Source organism: Orycteropus afer, unplaced genomic scaffold (genome assembly GCF_000298275.1).
Source record: "Orycteropus afer afer isolate SDZICR_OR568_19922 unplaced genomic scaffold, OryAfe1.0 scaffold00197, whole genome shotgun sequence".
Classification (NCBI taxonomy): domain Eukaryota; kingdom Metazoa; phylum Chordata; class Mammalia; order Tubulidentata; family Orycteropodidae; genus Orycteropus; species Orycteropus afer.
The window spans coordinates 4,297,331-4,319,128 of record NW_006921784.1 but is presented as its reverse complement, the minus strand read 5'-3'; the positions used below and the strand labels follow the sequence as shown (position 1 = coordinate 4,319,128).

General features: G+C 45.2%; 1 protein-coding gene across 1 annotated transcript in view; it reads left to right on the top strand.

Moving 5' to 3' along the window:
• CHEK2 (checkpoint kinase 2) overlaps window positions 1–14,284 on the top strand; it is an 83,733-nt gene extending 69,449 nt beyond the window's left edge. Inside the window, exons 8-14 of the mRNA XM_042781930.1 lie at window positions 2,403–2,502; window positions 4,292–4,378; window positions 5,367–5,530; window positions 5,745–5,860; window positions 7,258–7,343; window positions 12,598–12,678; window positions 14,195–14,284. Of these exons, the coding sequence (XP_042637864.1) occupies window positions 2,403–2,502; window positions 4,292–4,378; window positions 5,367–5,530; window positions 5,745–5,860; window positions 7,258–7,343; window positions 12,598–12,678; window positions 14,195–14,284 (724 nt within the window). The remainder of the gene's footprint in view (window positions 1–2,402; window positions 2,503–4,291; window positions 4,379–5,366; window positions 5,531–5,744; window positions 5,861–7,257; window positions 7,344–12,597; window positions 12,679–14,194) is intronic.
• Window positions 14,285–21,798: the final 7,514 nt, after the last annotated feature.

Below are 21,798 nucleotides of genomic sequence, written 5' to 3'. Positions count from 1 at the left end.
ATATTGTGTATGTAAAAGTATTTACCTTTGCTTTCTGTACCTCTTGTGTACCTCTCTGTGTCTTCCTTTTCCTTAGTGTTATTGTGCTGGTCACTTGCTTTTGGTATATTGCCTTTCCCTTCACCCAAATCAATACTTCTCTCTTACCTATCTAGCAAATTTTCTCTCCCCTCCCTTCCCATCCCTGAAAGTTTCCTTCCATATGTGAAACTTTCCTTGACTTTTTACAATAGTGGACTAATACGATGTTTATCCTTTACTCAGCATAATGTCCTCCAGGTTCATCCATGTTATGAAGTGTTTTCATGGATTCTTCATTATTCTTTAGTGTTGCATAGTATTCCATTGTGTGTATGTACCATAGTTTGGTTATCCATTCATCTATTTATGGGTACTTAGGTTGTTTCCATCTCTTCAAAAAGCCATCCACTTGCGGCATTTCTGTTACAGTAGCACTAGATAACTCAGAAATTTTGTGGAGGTTGTTGTTGTTGTTGTTATGTGCCGTCGAGTCAGACCTGACTCATAGCGACCCCTCCTTGGGTTTCCGAGGCAGTATCACTACGGAAGTAGATTGCCCCATCTTCCTTCCGAGGAATGGCTGGTGGGTTTGAACCGCCAGCCTTCTGGTTAGCAGTCAAGTGCCTTAGCCACTATGCTACCAGAGGTGGGACCATGCAAATAAAATGTATGGAACCCTAACAAGGGGATTGGTCATTTTGCCATCCTGCTAGGCTTAAAATGAGCTATCCTCGAGGCAGACAGGAGGGACCTCACTACTACCAAGAAGAAGAGACAGGAGTAGAGTACATCCTTTGGACCCAGAGTCCTTGTGCTGAGAACCTCCTGACCCAGGAGACACAGAGAGAAAGACAAGAGAGAGATGTAACACCAGAGATGGTGCGAGATGGTGAGAAGCAGCGACAGAGAAGTGGTGGCAGCAGAACCAGGATACCAACACAAGATGGCAACGTGGGCTTTCTGGCCCGTGGTGCAGGCGAACTGAACACCTTCCTTGTTGGAGTGGGTGCTTTCAGGTACTTGGTGGAGATAGGCTCACTGACCCACAGAGCTAAAGAGCTGAGTATCTTCAGGCTGAGGTTTATTGGAAGAGTGGGGTGCCTCTGGGCACTTATCAGTGGAACTAAAGAGCTTTGCAACAGTTGCCTGAACATGGCTGAGGCTGAATGGCCCAGGAGGCCCATGGGCCAGAGAGGCTAAGGTGAAAAGAGAGGCCTGCCTGTGGCCATGGCTGAGAAGCTGTCCTGACCAAAGAACTGTATACTGAGCCGTTCCTGATCCTGAATTGTATGTAACCTGTTATTTCCCTAATAAACCTTATAATTGTGAGTATTGTTCTTGAGTTCTGTGTGGCCATCTCAACACATTGTTGAACCCAGCAGAAAAGTAAAGAGTTCTGTGGAAGGGACAGCTGGTGTCTGAACCAGTGAAGAGGTTGGAGAGAGGAGGTCTTTCTGACCTCTGCTTCATAAGAATCAGCCTTGGCTGTGATCTTGATTCTTTCCCCTTGTGATGGTAGACAAAGAGGTCAGGCAACTATGCTGGTGTCACTCCATTTTCACAACTGTTCTCAGCACTTTACATGGATCATTTAACCTTCACAGCAGCCTTAGCTCCACTTCCAGAAAAGGAGGAATTGAATGACTTTGTTATGCCAGCTGCTTTGCCTACATCAGTTATCTCTTAATTTTTACAACAACCATCAGGGTACCTGGTATCATCCCCATTTGTTAAGAGGCACAAACAAGCTTTATAACCAAACCCACTGCCATTGAGTTGATTTTGATTCATAGCGACTCTATAGGACAGAGCAGAACTGCTTCACAAGGTTTCCAAGGCTGTACTCTTGGACTGCCACGTCTTTCTCCTGCTGAGTGGCTGGTAGGTTTGAAGCACCAACCTTTTGGTTAGCAGCTGAACGCTTAACCACTGTGCCACTAGGGCTCCTCAGACAAGCTCGGAGAGGTAAAAAAAAAAATAGCTTGCCCAAAGTCACGCAGCTGGAAAATGATGGGCTTGGGGCTCAGACTCCACTTATCTGATGATAAGTATATGCTAACCCTGCATCAGCCTCACAATGCAGGCTCCACAGTGGTGGGCCCCACCACCAATCAATTGAATCAGATTGTTTAAAGCTCCCCTGGTGTCCTCAGTGCCCACTGCACACAGCTTCTGACATCCCTTGCTACTTTATTTCCTGCTGGGACATCTGATTGTGGAGGAGCCTTTTCACGTCATTGGCTTTAAAACTAAGAGTCAAGAGTGAGTGAAAATGGCGACTCCGGGCTTGTCTTCATGAGTGTGGTGTGTTTGCATTATTATCTTCCATCCAAGTGAGTTTCCTTCCAGGAATTGAATCACCTGCTTTACCTGTGTTTCAGGATGGAAGGAGGAGAGCTGTTTGACAGGGTGGTGGGCAACAGACGCCTGAAGGAAGCTACCTGCAAACTCTACTTTTACCAGATGCTCTTGGCTGTACAGGTAAGAGAAGCCCTGAGTTCTGTTGACAGCCTGCTTCCTTTTAGGTGAATTAGCCCTTGAGTTAGGCAGAAATTGCGTAACGGTGGCTTAAAATTCAGAGTGGAACGCTGTGTTTGTTGTTCTCTTCTTGGCAAAAACATCCTGTGTTTCACTCAGAGACAAAGCTCTCTCTGTGAAGCTTAGGAGACACTTAGAATGGGAATGGAAAAAAAAATAAGAACATGCATCTGCGTCTCCTCTCCTTAGCTTGGGCATGTTTCTGGAGCAGTGTTGATCCCTGCTTCTGCCTGATCCTTATAACCTTTAGCTTTTGTGGTGGAAGCTGGGTAGGTACCAGGGTCAGGCTGTCAGGGAGGGGCGACTGGGACAGATGGGATGGTGTTAGGTGCTCCCTTCACACGCAGGGTGATTATATTCATCACCCCATCCATTCCCAAACTTAACAATGTCCCTACGGCCTTGGAAACCCTATGGGAAGTTCAGCTCCATCTTGTAGTGTCCCTGACTCAGAATTGACTGGACAGCAATTTTTTTTTTTTAAATACTTAACAGTCCCTGGGTGCCACAAGCAGTTTGTGATCAACTGCTAAACTGAGGGTTAGTCATTTGAACTTACCCAGTGGCACCACGAAAGAAAGACCTGTCAGTCTCTCTTTCTGTAACGATGAAAGCTAAGAAAACCGTATGGAGCAGTTCTCCTCTGTAATACACAGGGTCACCATGAATTGGAATCAACAGAATGGCAATGAGTTGTTTGTGTATTTGTTTCCCTTTTCTTTTTTTGGATATACTTAGGATTAGGACTCAATGCTTTGGGGCACTGAAGTTCTGTTAAGTTGGGGAATGGATAGGGTGATGGGTGAGTAATATGATTGGCATAATGAACATCAGTGAAGTACACACATGAAGCCTGTGGAGATGGCCTATGTTTTCTTCCTTATATATTTATTACAATTTACAAAAACAGAAGATTAGGGTGGATTGGGTGTGCAGGCCAATGGATGTGGATTTTTTTTTTCCCCTAAAGAAATTTGACATTGCATATGAATGTTTCTTGGTGTGTTCTTTTTTATGTTTCAGACCATTGAGCTTTCTAAAAAAACCAGTTAAGTCTGAGTGTTTAACAGATCTTTTACAAGTATACATATTTTATGAGTTCCCTTTAAAAAGATTATTCTTAAGGCTGGAATAGCCAAATATATCATTTTGGGAGAATTTTTATGGTTACTTTAGTATGGTCACAAAATATTTTATGTCATTCGTTTGCATTTTTGTTAAAATTGACACCTTATATTTCTGCCAACGTGAAAGGATGTTTATTATCTTGTGAAGTGAACCAAAAGGCTGATGTCATAAGTTGCCTTTCTAACATTTTTTCTTTTCTCAGAGTATCTTGAGAACAAGTTTGTCCACAGTAACCCCTTTATCCAGGGAGCCCTGGTGGTACAAACGGTTAAGTGCTCAACTGTTAACTGAAATGTTGGCAGTTCAAACCCACCTGGTGGCTGTATGGGAGAAAGACCTGGCAATCAGTTTCCATAGAGATGACAGTCAGTGGGGCCGTTCTACTGTGTCACCTGGGGTCTCTATGAGTCGTAATCGACTCATATTGTTATGTAACAGCAGCAGCCTCTTTACCCGGTAGTGTTCTGGGAATTTTGAGAATATGGGTGTGAATATCATGGTGTACAGCCCAGTCCATCTCTAAAGTGTGTGGTGCTGACTCTTATCTCTATTCACGTACCTACTGCCGCAGTCTAAGGTTCATGCCTCCTTTCTGTGTATGTAGTACCTTCACGAAAATGGCATTATACATCGGGACTTAAAGCCAGAGAATGTTCTACTCTCATCACAAAAAGAGGACTGTCTTATAAAGGTAGGAAATTTATGTTCTGTGGCCATTCCAGTAGATTTCTGTTGAGAAATTGTCTCTTCCATGATCAGATAAAAAGTGAGAGCATATTGAGGTTGAGAATCTGATCTTCTTACTTTTAGCAATTAATTTTAGAGGTCAGGTGGGGTTGCTTTACCCAGATCCCAGTGGCCATTCGTTGCCTTCTGGGCATGTGCGTCTCCTGTGCTCTGAGGGAGGAAAGCGGGGTCTAGGTGGACAGATGAGTCCCATCCCCTGCTTCAGTCTAAGGCAGTGCTTCTCAAGTCTGGTTTTGTGTTAGAATCTCCTGTTGAGATTTAAAAAATAAAAAATAAATAAAAAATCACAACACCCAAGCTACACTTTGGACCACTTAAATTATTATTGCTAAAGGGAAGTCCACGGAGCCTTGGTGGCACAATGATTACGTGCTCAACTGCTAACCAAAGGTTGGTGGTTTGAACTCACCTAGCCACTCCATGGGAGAAAGACCCGGTGATCTGCTTCCATAAGGATTGAGCCAAGAAAATCCTATGGGACAGCCTCACTCCATCACATGGGGTTGCTATGGGTTGAAATCAACTCAACGGCGTCCAGCTTGGTAAGTAGTTTCTCCAAGCTTTTCAGGTATTGCGCTGTGCAGCTAGGGTGGAGACCCGGAAGTCTGAGAAGATCCATGCATAACTCATTGGAGTTCTAGAGTGTCTGCGTCTTTACAGAAGGATTATATACATCTTTTCTAAGGTTACAGAGAACATAGGTAGATTGGAAGGCCTGGATCTTGAAGTTCCTGGACTCAGAAACAACTATCTAAGCAAAATTAAATAAATACGTTAAAGGCAAAGACAGGGACTTGTCGATTCTAGGTTAATGGCAGGTATGAACTGCAGGATAGAAACGAATCTCGCCAGTATGTGTTTTGGTGCTGGCAGTCTGTGTTAATTTCTCATGCTATCACTTACCAATGTCTCCCTTTTGTCCTTCATTTTAGATTACTGATTTTGGGCAGTCTAAGATTTTGGGGGAGACCTCTCTCATGAGAACCTTATGTGGGACCCCCACCTATTTGGCTCCTGAGGTTCTTGTCTCCTTTGGGACTGCCGGGTATAACCGTGCTGTGGACTGCTGGAGTTTAGGAGTTATTCTTTTCATTTGGTAAGAAAGGTTTTATTGAGTCACGGTTTGCTTGGAAGTAATAGGATGAAATCCACAGCATGTCCAGGTAGAGAGCTTGTGTGTAATTTCGGTCATCTTTGACCAGTGATGTAGAGAAAACCTGATTGTTCATTATGCTGAAAACGAAATCTGTGTATCGGAATGCCACTGAGACTCTTGACGTCTTTCCCTTTTTCTCTCTACCGATATTAAGCCTTAGTGGGTATCCACCTTTCTCTGAGCATAAGACTCAAGTGTCACTGAAGGATCAGATCACCAGTGGAAAGTACAACTTCATTCCTGAAGTCTGGGCAGAGGTCTCAGAGAAGGGTATGGATACGAAAGGGTTATAAATGTGTGGTTTTTGCTAACCTGTTTGTGCTTTGGTGGGAGTTTCTTTTCAAATCCCGGGATGTTTTCTCCTGTCCATTCTGTTCTCCTTTTCTCTTGTTAGTTTTGCACCATTTGTTTGAGAGGCAGATGAAGATTTTAGGAGCTAAGCTTCAGAGCTCAGGCTTATTAATTCCTGGGTCTGCCACTTCCTAGGTATGTGAACAGGGGCAAGTTACTTAACCTGTCTCAGTCTCTGTTTCCTTATTTGTGAAAGGCGCTCAATAACTTCTCCTCTTAAGGGTTTTTGTGAGGGTTAAGTATGACGAGCCCCAGTGGAGCAATGGTTCAGTGCTTGGCTGTGAACTGAAAGGTTGGCAGTTTGAACCCACCAGCCACTCAGCAGGAGAAAGGCTGAGCAATCTTTTCCTGTAAAGATAATAGCCAGGAAAACTCTGTGGGGGAGGTTCTACTCTGTCTCCTAGGGCCACTGTGAGTCAAAAATCACTGGGAAGGCCCCTAACCACAACAAATGTAGTGAACACATGTGCCTGGCACCTATTTAAAAGCACAATAATAAGTAAAGATTAGTTAGGAGGTTTCTTTTGAGTGAGTAAGCATGTAAGACCTAAAGTAATTACTTTGTGTTTGATAAGTTAAAACTGCAACTTTATAATTCTCAGAAGAAAAGAGTAGGTAGCTAAAGGAATTGCCTTTTACCCAAACAGCAGTAATAATAGTAAGAAGAAGAAATGGCCAAACAGTATAGCATAGATGATTGGTTAAAGGGCAGAATGCTTATTTAAGGAAAACTAACCAGAAGGTTGGTGGTTCAAATCCACCAGTCCCTTGTGGAAGGAAGACTGGGCAATCTACTTCTCTAAAGATTTGTTGCCTTGGGAACCCAAAAGGGGTTGCTATGAGTCAGAATTGATTCGACGGCAGTGAGGTGTTTTTTGTTTGTTTGTTTATTGTTACAATTGATAAGCCACCTTCTAGTTCCTTGCTGGAGTAGTCAGGCTTTATTTCTGACAAGCCTGAAGTTCTGGGAGCTTCTCTGTGGCCGAGGAACTCTCGCCATCAGTCTCTTAGACTCGGAGAATTTACTTAAGTATATTGAGTATCTTAGAAGTGGGTGGAAGTTCAGCTTTAATTCGCTTGAACTTCAGTCCAGCAAGGCGAGTGGGAACAGAGAGTCGAGGGATTGTAAAGTTCTAGCACTCTGAAGAAGTGAGGAGCATAAGGGGCCCTACCTGTTACTTTGGGTGACTCTACGATGATCTCAGACCCTCCACTCTCTCTGGGTGTTGGCCTCTGCTCTGGCTTCCTTTAATAATTCCTGTTTTAATGTATTTCTCCTTTGCACTGCTTTTAGCCAAATTATCTTGTTGCTTTAGCTCTGGACCTTGTCAAGAAGTTGTTGGTAGTGGATCCCAAGGAGCGTTTTACAACAGAAGAAGCCTTAAAACACCCGTGGCTTCAGGTGGGTATGGGGCAGTGCCCACTAGTATAAAGTACAGGGGATTGGTGTGCCTGGAATTGTGTGGGAGAGAGGAAGAAGATGGAAACATGTCTCCTCTGTTGGGTCTGTGTCATGTTTGAGATTGAGCTTTCAGGTGTATTGTTTGTATGTGTGTGTTTGTTGTTGGTAGGTGTAATCGAGTCAATTTTGACTCCTCGTGATAGTTCAAACCCACCAGCCCCTCTGTGGGAGAAAGAGGGGGCAGTCTGCTTCTGTAAAGATTGTTATGCCTTCGAGTCAGACCTGACTCATAGCAACCCCTGCTTGGGTTCCCGAGGCGGTATCACTACGGAAGTAGATTGCCCAACCTTCCTTCTGAGGAGTGGCTGGTAGGTTTGAACCGCCAGCCTTCTGGTTAGCAGTCACATGCTTTAGGCACTATGCTACCAGAGCTCCCCTGTAAAGATTACAGCCATGGAAACGCTATGGGACAGTTCTACTCCATCCTATAGGGTCGCTATGAGTTGGGATTCACTCACTGGCAATGGAGGGATCTTTGTGGGAGCAGATCATCCCGTCTTTCTCCCATGGAGCTGCTGTGGGGGTTGAACTACCAGCCTTTGATTGGCAGCTGAGCACTTAACTGTTGCACACTAGGGCTCTTCTGTATGTGTTTAAAAACCAAACCAAACCCACTGCCATCGAGTCGATTCTAACACCTAGCGACCCTCATTGGGTTTCCAAGGCTTTAAATCCTTACAGAAGTAGATTGCCTCATCTTCCTCCTGCAGAGCAGCTGGTGGATTTGAACCACTGACCTTCTCGTTAGCAGCCAGATGCCTTACCCACTCCACCACCGGAGCTTCTCTGTGTGTGTGTGTTTAGAGGGGTGCAAACTCTGACATTACATGTGCCTCTTGGATGGATACGCTTATTTTATGCCTGTCCTGGTTCCACTTGGCTGCCCCGAGTCTGCAGTTTGGCTCTGTTCCTTTGAGAGCTGGTTTTTCCCTCTGCACCTCAGCTGCCCCAGGGGGTGTGGGCTGTGTTCCAGCCATCTTTCATCTTAAATCAGGGAAATAGGAGATGGAGGGAGGGCAGCCTCTTTGGAGAGAATCTACTTTTTCTCAAGTGTAAGTGATTGGGCATAAAAGGGCCCGTTTCTTGTTCCCAGTGAGTAAGAATGCCATTAGTGCAGGCTGTCACCTGTGCCTTTCAAGTCTGCATCACTTCTATGGTCCTGCTGGGGATTGTGGCTGATGCGAGGTTATGTGTCGACCTCATTCATACTGCCAGAGATGGGAGTCCTTTGACTTTGCTTGGCTAATCTTTGGTTTTGGAATTAGCTACAGCATCGGGCAGGTTTTCTGATGGATGGCTGACCTTCTGTTACATGCAGCTCCATTCAGCAGGGCCATGCCTGCTAATGTCTATTAACTTTCTTTTTGGTTTCTCCATTTCCTGTGGGGATGGAGAGTTTAACCAGATTGCTTGAGAGATGCTTGGAGACTGCTCCCCAGTGGACCCAGCCTTGGCACTGTACTTTTGGGGTTCTGGGGAAGCTGTCCCCATTCTTTCTTCCAACCCGCTACACCCAACTGTTTTGCTCAGGTCAGCTCAGGTTGAGAACAACAAATTTTTTTTTTTTTTTAAAAAAGGCAGGTCTCTGTGTTTGGGGTATTGCCCTGGAAACGGCAGTCCTCTCTAAAGAAATCTGTCCGATGATTTAGCACTTAATAGACCACACAGATTTGAAACAGCAGGGCCCTGGAGAAAAGAAGTTTGGAAACAAAGGGTACCTTTGCATGTGGGGATTTAATTTTGATGAAAAAGAGAACCATGCCTCTTGGCTCTGTTAATGTGTTCTTATAGGGAAACTCTCAGGGGCCATGTGTAAAGGTTGAGGAGATGTGTTAGTCTTGCTAACACTGGACCTTGCTTGCAGTTAGGCCTGGGCACAGGGTTTGCCTCCGTCTGAAGATGACAAACACGTATAGCCTCTTTTTCTTATGTAAGAAAACTATTAACGAACAACCGAGGAAGAGGTGCTGTTCAACCGGCCACAGGAGTCTTGCTGGAACATTCTTTTGTCCTCATTTATCTTTTGCAGCAGAAGATGGAATGAACAGTGAATGAGCACAGGGATCCAGAGCGTCCATTTAAAACATCACCAACTGATTAGGGTTTTTTTTTTTGGTGGAGGAATTCAGTGTTTGTGAAGAAACCAAGTGGTTTTGTGGGTCTGGAACTGGACTGAGCATTTAGGGAGGGGGTTCTGGTCTCTGTTTTGTTGTTAACAGACTCTCCAGATTGGGGTGTGTTCCTTATGCCCACTTTTTGCCTCATGTGCATTGCGTGAGTTAGATGCTTCCTTCTTACTTGCTTTCTAGGCGAAATATAATTGAGTATTTCTGAATAGACTGTCAGCATCTCAAAGGAAGGGTATTTACAGATACACAGTGCTCCCTGTCGTTTGTGATGAGCCATTTTGATATTATTGATAACTGACGACTTCTTTAAATGTAGATGTGAATAGGTGTGTGCCCAGCTCTGTTTGGCAGCACTGAATGGCTGTCATGTGAAGGGCTTGCCACCGTGATTTCATTTGTTCCTGCAGTCATTCCTTCAGGGGACGGTCAATGAGCTTAGATCCTGAGCAGCATTGGCCCCGTGGATGCATAGAAGAATAAGATAAGTCTTTGCCTTGGGGAGCTGGCAGTCTGGATAGGGAGACAGTCCTGACCACAGTAGTTACAGTACCATGTGGTACCTGTGGTAGAGATGGGTGCAGGGCATAGGCGGTCTCCAGGATGAGGTGGGGCCAATGCCCATGGGGCTTCAGGTTCCCACATGTTTACACAGTGTGAAGAGCATCCGAAGGCTAAGTGGCCTGGAGAGGACATGGGAGATGGATGGGTGGATGACATGGTCACCACTGATTGAGTTCCTCTGATAGGGAGGGCCCTGTGTGTATTATTAGGAGCTCTGGTAGTCATTGAGGCATTTGCTGCTCACCAAAAGGTCAGTGGTTTGAACTCACCAGCCACTCCGCAGAAAATGAGGCAGTCTGCTTCCATAAAGATTTACAGTTTTGGAAACCCAGTAGGGATCGCTGTGAGTTGGAAGCCATTTGATGGCAGGGAGTTTTTGTTTTGTTTTGTTTTTTGGTGCATATTATAGGAGCCCCGGTGGTACAGTGGCTAAGTGCTTGGCTGCTGACCACAGAAAAAAGATTTGGCAAGTCTGCTTCCATAAAGATCCCAGCCTTGGAAACTCTTTGGGGCAGTTCATCTCTGTCCTATAGGGTTGTTGTGAGTCAGAATTGACTCACAATTTTTTTTTAAATGTCTATTATAAACCTAAAATCAAACCCATTGCCATCAGGTTGCTTCTGACTCATAGTGACCCCCATTGGGTTTCTGAGGAGGTAGATTGCCTCAGGTGGGTTTGAACTGCCAGTCTTCTGATTAGCAGTCAGATGCCTTAGGCACTGTGGCAGCAGAGCTCCTTAATACCTATTATATATTTTAAAAAAAAGAAGAAGAAGAAGAAGAAAAGAAACAACTCACTGCCATCGAGTCATTTCCTACTCTTAGTGACCCGCATTGGGTTTCCAAAGCTGTAAATCTTTATGGAAGTAGATCGCCTGGCATTTAAGGGTACTCGGGAAATATTTGTTCACTTAGTGAATGGGGAGGGTAGATGAGGTGAATGGCCAGGAAGGCAAGGGGGCATTCCTGGGGAGGCTGTGGCATGAGCAGGTGGGAGGGGGAGTGGCCTTAGAGACTGGCACTGCATGAGAAGGGAGAGCCTAAGGCTGTGGGAGAGCACAGTGTGGAACCCAGACCAACTTGGTGCTCTTCAAATGGGCAGTGGGGACTCAGGAAACAGGGTGATCAAAGAATGTGATTCCAGGTGCAAGTACAGAATAGATGAACCTGTCATTGATCCTCTAGCCAATGGCTGACGAACAATTGGAAGCCTTTGCTCCTCTGTGCCTCCCACCCACCCACCCCCATGGTACATTTGGCTGGAGTGGAAGGAGGGGAGAAAGCACATGGGGCTTTGGAATCAGACAGCTCTGAGTTTGAATTCCACACAGCTGGCTTGTGAGTGGTCCAGCTGGCATTCTGGCCAGTCCCAAAGCCCGCATTCCCCGTCACAGATGTTTCACCTTGCTGAAGGTGAGGAGAGCTGCATCAGGTCATCTCTCAGGGCTCTCAAATCCTTGAGCACTGGGGAAGGTGGGTGCCACCCTGAGACTCACCTGGGCAGGAGTCCTCAGTGCCCCTCTGACTCCCTCAAAGCTTCCTCTCCTGCAGCCTAAACCACCTGTAAAGTCATGTCCTGTTTGACTTCCTCCCTCATTAGACCTCAGCTCTGGGAGATTGTGAACTTGAAGGCTTTCTGGCGACTTGAACAGCACCTGTGGGGGGAGTTTTCCTAGGGCGCTAGAATCGCTTTGCCAGACTGGTCTGGTTGACTGGCCTCGATGTTGATGGGAGGTGGGGGCTGCTGGAGAGATTTAAGAAGCTGCATGAGGACTGAGCTGGCCCTGCATCTGGCCTCTAGCTCCCTCCGATCTGGATCCTGAGGCTAGAGATTGGTGGTTCTCTGACCCACCAAGAGCCCTTAGGCATGAGGGTTTGACTCCACCAATGGTGATAAAACAATGACTGCTAGATGACAAGTTAGGCTCTGGGAATATAGAGGCCTTATGAGCTTCTGCAAGGAGCTCTGGTAGCATAGTGGCTAAAGCACTTGACTGCTAACCAGAAGGCAGGCGGTTCAAACCCACCAGCCACTCCTCGGAAGGAAGGTTGGGCAATCCTACTTCCGTAGTGATACTGCCTCGGAAACCCAAGGAGGGGTCGCTATGAGTCGGGGGTCGACTCGACGGCACATAACAACAACAACAACATGAGCTTCTGCAAGGCGCTCTGGTGGTGCAGTGCCTAAGGCATTTGACTGCTAACCTGAAGTTTGGTGGTACAAACCCACCAAGTAGTCCATGGAAGGAAGACAGGGCAATCTATTTCCATAAAGATTTACCATCTTGGAAATCCAGTGTGGGTTGCTATGAGTTGGAATTAGCTCCATGGCAGTTGGTTTGTTTTTTGTTTTGCGGAGCTCCTGCAAGAGGATGCTTCTGGTCTGGCCAGATCAGCACCTGTGCCCTCCTCCTTGCTTCCAGGGGTAAGGTGTCCTAGCCCTGCTTTCTTGGAGCTTTCTCTCCCTCAGATACAGCTTACTTATGTTTTTAAATTCTTTACAGGATGAAGACATGAAGAGAAGGTTTCAAGAATTGCTTTTGGAGGAAAATAAATCAATGGCTGTACCCCAGGTCTCAACCCAGGTATTTGGTGATGGGTGCTAAATACAGGCACAGTTCAAAGAGAGAGTCCCTGGGTGGTGCAAATGATTACCATGCTCAGCTGCTAATCCAACGACCGTAGGTTCAAATCCACCCAGAGTCACCTCAGAAGAAAGGCCAGGCAATTTACTTCTGAAAAATCAGCTGTTAAAAATCCTAGGAGCACAGTTCTACTCTGGTCACCGCGAACTGCAGTCAACTCAGCAGCAACTGGCTTGTGGTCGAATTCTGTCCCTCCACGCGGGAGACGCAGTTCGATACCTGGCCAGTGCACCCCACGCCCAGCCCCCACCTGTCTGTAATGGAGGCTTGCGTGTTGCTGTGATGCTGAACAGGTTTCTCTGGAGCTTCCAGACTAAGATGGACGAGGAAGAAAGGGCCGTGATCTGCTTCTGAAGATCAGCGAGTGAAAACCCACGGATCACAACGGTCTAATTCCTAATCCCTAAACGATCACGGGGTGGCGCAGGACTCGGCAGCTTTTCGTTCCGTTCTGCTTGGGGTTGCCATGAGTTTGGCTGATAGGATGACAGCCAACATGCAGCACAATTTAATGGAAGAGATGATGTATTTCACAAGGATGAGTTTGAAGATTGACCTCAGCAGCAACTATAACATTATTAGGAATAATGTCATAGATCCTTTGTTTCAACTTGATTTCCTCTAGCACCCTAGGATGATCTGACAATACCGATTGCATTTTCTTAATGCATTACAGAAGTAGGGCTAGGGATTGTCGATCAAGAGGTTGAAAAATGTAAATTTTAGGCAAGGAGTTGATGATTTATTGGTTATCATTTTATTCTTCTGATGTTCTTTGTAAGTTGTTAGGTCCTGTCAAGTCAATTTCCAATCATAGCAATTCAATGTGACAGAGTAGAACTGCCCCATAGGGTTTTCAAGGCTGTCATCTTTACAGGGAGAGATCACCAGGTCTTCCTTCTGAGGAGTGGCTGGGTGGATTTTAATCATCAACATTTGGCTTAGCAATGGAGCACTTAACTGTTGCGCTACCAGGGCCTCTTAAATGGAAGTTGGTGTCTCTTAATTCCTGGCCTACTGCCTTTGGGTTTAAGATGCCTCTCCTCTTCCCATCACCCCCTCCCAATTCTACAAATGGGAAAACAACCAAGCTGCAAAAGGGGTCATCCTTCCACAAAGCAGGCAGACTTGGGGCTCCCAGGGAGAGGTACAGTCATCCCTTTATACTTCAGAATTTAGGAGAAGGCCAGGGGGAGGCTGGTTAAATGCTGCTAACTTTCAATATTCATCATTGAGTGTTCAGAAGCCACATGGAAGAGCAATGTCCATTGGATAAACATGTCCAAATGGAGCAAGTGTGGTGGGAATTCCGATGTTAACAAAATGGTAATTCTTGGTGTTACAAGTTGCTCATGAAATGCCCAAAATTTACCAGAAACTTTTTGGGGAAATTTGGTAATCTTATAGAAGCCAATGGTTTTCTGTTAAACACTGGTCCCTTTTCCTTGATTTCCAGCCTTCCACTAGTCGAAAGCGAGCCCTTGAAGGGGAAGCAGAGGATGCCGACACCCCAAAGCGCCTAGCTCTGTACGCTGCTGTCTCGTGAGCTCTGTACGCTGCTGTCTCGTGAGCTCTGCACTGTGAACAGTGAAAGAAACGCACCTTCTTGAATTCTGCTGCCATTTTCTTTCCGTTTGTTTTCTTATAGTTTGTTTTGTAATTATGGGAAAAATTGTTTGTCCACAATCATTGATATACAATTAAAACCCTCCTAGAATATGGGATTTGTGTTTGTTTGATGAATGGAATGACGCATTGGCAGCTCTTGAGTTGTGTATCTGTTTCTTTCATTTGAAGTTGTGTGTTTTTCGTATGGGGCTCCATTGTGGTTATTACTGGGCAGGTTCTCAGTCTGGGAACCTGTCTCAACCAGGGAGAGCTGTGTACAGATTGTAAAGGCCCTCTAGAAGGTTATAGGGGAGGGGCTGCAGCAAGGTAGGGTAGGGGTGGCCTTTGTACAGTGCCTACCTGCTGAGTCCTCTTGAGGTGACAGGCACCTGTGCACATTTATATCCTTCTTCTCCTGCTCATCCTCCAAAAAAAACCCCAAAACCATTGCCATCAAGTCATTTCCGACTCATAGTGACCCCCATTGGGTTTCAAGGCGGTAAATCTTTATGGAAGTAGATTATCCAGTCTTTCTTCCATGGAGTGGCTGGTGCATTTGAACCACCAACCTTCTGGTTAGCAGTCAGATGCCTTAGGCACTATGCTTCTCACCCTCATGAAGATACATGTCTGTAGTCTCTGAAGCCCTGGGGCAATGCAGTGAATTGCTTAATATGGCCATTCTAGCCATCATCCTCCATTTTGTGATGTATTGTAAATCATAGTACCTATGCCTATTTAAGGAGCTCTGGTAGCGTAGTGCCTAAGGCACCTGACTGCTAACCAGAAGGCTGGCAGTTCAAACCCACCAGCCACTCCTTGGAAGGAAGATGAGGCAATCTACTTCCATAGTGATACTGTCTCAGAAACCCAAGGAGGGGTCACTATATGTTGGGTCTGACTCGATGGCATTTAACAACAACAACATGCCTGTTTAAGGTGGGATGCATCTTCGAATCCTGCCTTGCTGGAGGGTGTGATTCAAGTCACCATCCTTAGCTTCTGTGAGGGTATATATGTGAATGTTCTGGGAAAGTTCGCTCTTTCTTGCTCTGGTTCTCCATTTGGTTCATCATCATCTCACCCCTGGACTTGAGACAGTAGTCATTGTCTGACCTGCCGATTTGGACTCACCAACCTTTGCAGCCACATGAGTTGAGAGAATCCCCCAGACCTACCCACAGACCTGGGGCTTGCCAGCCTCCTAGCCTCCACCACTACCATGTGAGCCATTTCCTTGGCAGTTTGTAAGTTCTGCGAGATGTTGCCATGAACTATGGCACCCTAACACAGGAGCGAGATGACTGAGGGAAGGTGGAGGGGCTGATGTCAGAGATGATGGAGTGGCCCAGCAGTTTGGAAAAGTTGGACATTTGGGACATCTTTAACCTCTGCCTCATAGGGACCAGCCTTGTGCTGCTCTTTCTAAAAGATGTTATTCAAGCAGGCAGATGTTGTAAAATCCAGAATTTTTCCAATTTAGGAAGGTGACATGGCTTTTATGTTCTTTTTTATAATACCCCCAGAAAAGTCCTGTAAATATTAATGTGTATCCAAACATGGTAATATTTCTGCCACAGATATTCACAGTGAAAAGGATAGAGAAAGGCTTTGAGTAGCCTCATGTTAGTTCAGGTCAGGCTTCTTTGCCAAGTGAGTTATGGTTTTCAGAGCTATTTGGATTTCAGAAGGTCATGTCAACCCAGTATTGACCAGGCCCTATGTACAACCGTGGCCTGGTCAATACTGGGTTTGACTTGGCTGGTCTTAGCAAGTTTTCACTATCTTCTGAACTAGGTCCTCTGGCTACACTCCTGTTACAGGTGAGGAACCCAGGCTTGGAGGGAGGAGTGAGTTGACTTGTCAAACATCACACAGTTGGTAAGTGGCAGAGCTGTGACCCAATCCAGTCACGAGGAACTTGTACATAGACCAGAAGGGTTTTGTTTGAACAGAACAAGGGGACACTGCATGGTTTAAAATCAACAAGGGAGGGTGTCAGGGTTGTATCCTTGCACCATACTTATTCAATCTGTATGCTGAGCAAATAATCCAAGAAGCTGGACTGTATGAAGGAAAAAGTGGCATCAGGATTGGAGGAAGAATCATTAACAACCTGTGATACACAGATGGCACAACTTTGCTTGCTGAGAGTGAGAATGACTTGAAACACTTACTGATGAAGACTGAAGAATATAGTCTTCAGTATGGATTGTTGTTGTTGTTATTTGTCTTCAAGTTGGACCCGACTCATAGCAACCCCTCGGGTTTCCGAGACAGAATCACTATGGAAGTAGATTGCCCAACCTTCCTTCCGAGGAGTGGCTGATGGGTTTGAACCACCAGACTTCTGGTTAGCAGTCAAGTGCCTTAGACACTATGCTACCAGAATTCCTGCAGTATGGATTACACCTCAAGATTAAAAAAAAAAAAAAAATCCTCACAACTGGACCAATAAGCAGCATCACGATAAATGGAGAAAAGATTGAAGTTGTTAGTGTCAGAGACTTTGTATTACTGTGTTCTGCAATCGACATCAATGGAAGCAGCAGTCAGGACATCAGACAATGTATAGCACTAGGCAAATTGGCTGCAAAAGACCTCTTTCAAGTGATGAAGAGCCAAGATGTCTCCTTGAGGACTAAAGTGCGCCTGACACAAGCCATGGTATTTTCAGTTGCCTGATATGCATGTGAGAGCTGGACAGTGAATAAGGAAGATGGAAGAAGAGTTGATGCTTCTGAGTCGTGGTGCTGGCAAAGGATGCTGAAAGTACCATGGTCTGCTAAAAGAACTAACAGACCTTTCCTGGAAGAGGTGCAGCCAGAATACCCCTTGGAGGCAAGAATGGCCAGACTTCACATCACCTACTTTGGTCATGTAAGAAGAAACCATTCTCTGGAGAAGGATATCATGCTTGGTAAAGTGGAAGGTCAATGAGAGGAAGGAAGGCCCTCGACAAGATGGATTGACACAGTAGCTACAATGATGGGCTCAGGAATAGCAGGGGTTGTGGAGCTGGCACAGGACTGGGCAGTGTTTTGTTCTGCTGTATATAGGGTCGTTATGAGTTACAGACTCAACAGCACCTAACAACAACTGCCCCAGGGTTTCAGAAACGGTGGACCTCTATTTTCATGAGAGTGAGAAGGACGGTGAGAATACAAAACTGGCCTAAGGCAAATGGATCCAGGTGCCTGTTGCCTCAAGAAGACTTTGTCAGCCAGGCACTCTCTACAAGACCCTGGCAATCTGCTTCCATAAACATTAGCAGCGTAGAAAACCCTATGGTGCAGTTCTATGATACCCTGTGGGATCTCTATGAATTGAATTGGAATCGACTCCACAGCACGTAGCAACAACATAGGAAGAGGGACTTTACGATGTGATTAAGGATTTTGAGATGGGAAGATAGTCCTGAATAACTTGCTGGGCCCAATGTAATCAGTGTCCTTTATAAGAGGGTGACTCATGGGAGGGCTCAAAGTTAGAGGTGTGATGTGATGACAGAAACAGGGATTGGAGTGTTGTGCTTTGAAAATGAGGTTAGAGGATGTGATAGTTGGGGTTGTGTGTCACTTTAGCTGGACCATGATTCTGAATGGATTAAGCAGTTCTGATGTGGTTAGTCCCATGGTGAGATTGGTTGTATATGTTTTGAGCAGCCAATCCATTGAAAGAGAGTTTCCCTAGGGGTGTGGCCTGCTCCCAATATATATATGGACATCCTGGGAAAAAGACAGACTCTTCCGTGGATCTGGATCCTGTTGTGCTGCCTACAACTGTCTGTGAGTGAACAATCCACCATTTGGCCTGGAGATCTTGGATTAGTCATTCATTGGAGTCAACAGCTGGAATACTGCCTGCCAACCTTGAGCTCGTCAGCCCCTGCAGCTGAGTGAGTCAGGAAAAACCTCCAGCTTGATGTTTGATCCAGGAACTTGGGACTTGCTAGCTTTTGCAAGTGTGTGAGCCATTTTCCTAAGATAAATTTCTCTCTCTTTATATATATATATATATAACTTTACTGGTTTTGCTTCTCTAGAGAACCCAGCCTAACATTTGGTACTGGAAGTGTTTCTAGAGAGATAAAATCATAAGGATGGGTTTCCTAAATTGGTTCTCACCTATTCTATTTTGGTTTTCCAATTTGATTAATTGTAAAGGCATTGGTGACTCTGCCTCCATTAATAAAGAGGACCCTGCTAATCTGTGGTGTGAGATGGCAACATTAATACACAAAATAGTACCACCAATCAAGTATTTTTGAGAAGTGAGGTTCTGGGTGGTTGCATGTTTGATACTTTTCTGCAATTTTGTCACCATGGGGAGTATAAGGAAACTGGCTGGTTGGTCCTATTTAAGCTAGCCAAAGTGGTAAAAGAGTGAAATGAGTTCAGGGCTGCTGAATCACACCTCAAGCACTGCATAAAAGACCTCAATGTTTCCAGTTGTGCTCTGAAAGAAAGCCTTATTTCTTCTAGTAACAAAGCTGATATTGCTGAAAACAAAATCCAGAGTCTTATTGTAAGGGTGGCGGAATTACAATGCCAGTTGAATTGAGAACCCAGAATGGTGTCTGAAGTTAAAGTGGGGGCATTGATTGGTAAAAAATGGGATCCTGAAATCTGGAATGGGGACATATGGGCAGACAGTCAGGAAGATGAGGATATGGAGCCTGTAAATTCTGTTGAATCACTCCCATCAGAAGGGTTTACTATAAAACCATCATCCCTTTCATCTCCATTTGATGGTATTAACCCAATTGTTCCTACTGGGTCATTGCCTGAGGTAGATGCCATGGAAGACTGCTGAATGTTCTCAGGAACTGCCCCAACCATCCATTGTTGCTGCTAGACCTATAACTAAAGTGAAGTCCAAGTGAGCCCCAAAGGGTGAAATACAAAGTGTGACTGAGGAAGTGGTATGCTACACCCAAAAAGACCTACTTGATTTTGCTAACATGTACAGACAGAAATCTGGAGAATACATGTGGGAATGGCTACTGAAGGTGTGGAATAATGGTGCAAGGAATGTAACATTGGATCAGTCTGAGTTTATTGATTTAGGCTCACTAAGTATGGATTCTTCAGTCAATGTTTCAGTTCAAGAGGTTAGGAAAGGACCTAATTATTTATTTGGTTGGCTTACGGAAGCATGGATTATGTGGTGGCCTACCTTAAGTCAAGTTGAAGTACCAGACCTGGTTTGGTATAATGTAGAAGAAGGTATCCAGAGGCTTAGGAAAATTGGCATGTTAGAGTGAATTTATCAGATTAGACCCCTAGACCCAGAAATGGAGAGTCCAGAGGACATCTTTTACCATTACAGTAAGGAACAAATTTGTGAAGGGAGCCCCAGCATCCTTGAAGACTGCTATGATTGCTATTTTATGTAAGTGGAATTTGACAGTGGGAACTGCCCTAATTGAACTGAAACACTTAAATACAAGGGGCTGATTGGACCCCGTGATAGTAGGGGCCAAGTGGCAGCAGTTAATGGACAAAGACAAGGTGAGCATGGTTACCATAATGAAAAGCAGAGTCAAAACAGAAAACAGTAATCAGAATACTCTGACTCATGTGGAATTATGGCATTGGCTACTTAGTCATGGTGTTCCTAGGAGTGAAATACATGGGCAACCTACTAAATATTTACTTGATCTGTATAGACAGAAGAATTGTAGGTCACATGAACAGCAGTCTAGATTGAATCACCAGAATACAGAATCACGGCCTTTCAGTCAATTCCCAGACTTGAGTCAGTTTACAGACACACAACCCCTTGGATGAAGGCGAGGCTGGGTCTCTTTGAGGAAGGATCCCACTACATTGCCAAAAATTTGTACTGTCCATTTCCCAGCCTTCTCCAAAGGGTCTGAGGCCTTTACAAGAGTGACTGTTCACTGGGGAAAAGGATATAATCAGACTTCAGGAGTTACTGAATACTGGCTCTGAACTCACACTAATTCCAGGAGACCCAAAGTGTCACTGTGGCCTACCAGTCAGAGTGGGGGCATATGGAGGTCAAGTTATTGATGGAGTCTTAGCTCAGGTGCATCTTACAGTGGGTCCAGTGGGTCCCCGAACCCATTCTGTAGTGATTTTCCCAGTTCCAGAATGCATAATTGAGATAGATACACTAAGCAATTTGGCAGAATTCCCACATTGGGTCCCTGACATGTGGAGTAAGGGCTATTATGGTAGAAAAAGCCAAGTGGAAGCCATTAGAACTGCCTGTACCTAGAAAAATGTTGTTGTTGTTATGTGCCGTCGAATCAAACCCGACTCGTAGCGACCCCTCCTTGGGTTTCCGAGGCAGTATCACTACGGAAGTAGGATTGCCCAACCTTCCTTCCGAGGAGTGGCTGGTGGGTTTGAATCGCCAGCCGTCTGATTAGCAGGCAAGTGTCTTAGCCACTACACTACCAGAGCTCCCGACTAGAAAAATAGTAAACCAAAAACAATACCACATCCCTGGAGGGGTTGCAGAGATTACTGCCACTATCAAAGACTTGAAGGATGCAGGCTTGGTGATTCCCACCACATCCCCATTTAATTAGTCTATTTGGCCTGTGCAAAAAACAGATGGATCTTGGAGAATAACAATGGGTTATCATAAACCTAATCAAGTAGTTACTCAAATTGCAGCTGCTATTCCTGATGTGGTTTTATTGCTTGAGCAAATTAGTATGTCTCCTGGTACTTGGTATGCAGCCATTGATCTGGCCAATGCCTTTTTCTCAATACCAGTTTCAAAGGACCATCAGAAACAGTTTGCCTTCAGCTGACAAGGCCAACAATTTACTTTCACAGTGCTTCCTCAGGGGTATAACAGCTCCCCAGCACTATGTCATAATTTAGTCTGTAGGGATCTTGATCACCTTTCCCTTCCACAAGACATCATGCTGATCCATTATATTGATAACATTATGCTGATTGGACCTAGTAAGGAAGAAGTCTCAATGACTCTAGAGTTACTGGTGAGGCATCTGTGTGCCAGAGGGTGGGAGATTAACCCAACAAATAATTCAGGCACCTTCCACCTCAGTGAAATTTCTAGGGGTCCAGTGGTGTGGAGCATGTCAAGATATTCCTACAAAAGTAAAGGATAAGTTATTGTATCTGGCTTCCCATACAACTAAAATGGAGGCACAACATTTGGTGGGCCTCTTTGGATTTTGGAGGCAACATATCCCTCATTGGGGTGTATTGCTTCAGCCTATTTATCAAATGACTCAGAAAGCTGATAGTTTTGAGTGAGGCCCCCAACAACAGAAGGCTCTGCAACAGGTTCAGGCTGCCATGCAAGCTGCTCTGTTGCTTGGGCCATATGATCCTGCTGATCCAATGGTGCTTGAAGTGTCTGTAGTAGATAGAGATGCTGTTTGGAGTCTTTGGCAGGTCCCTATTGGTGAATTGGGATTTTGGAGCAAAGTCCTGCAATCCTCTG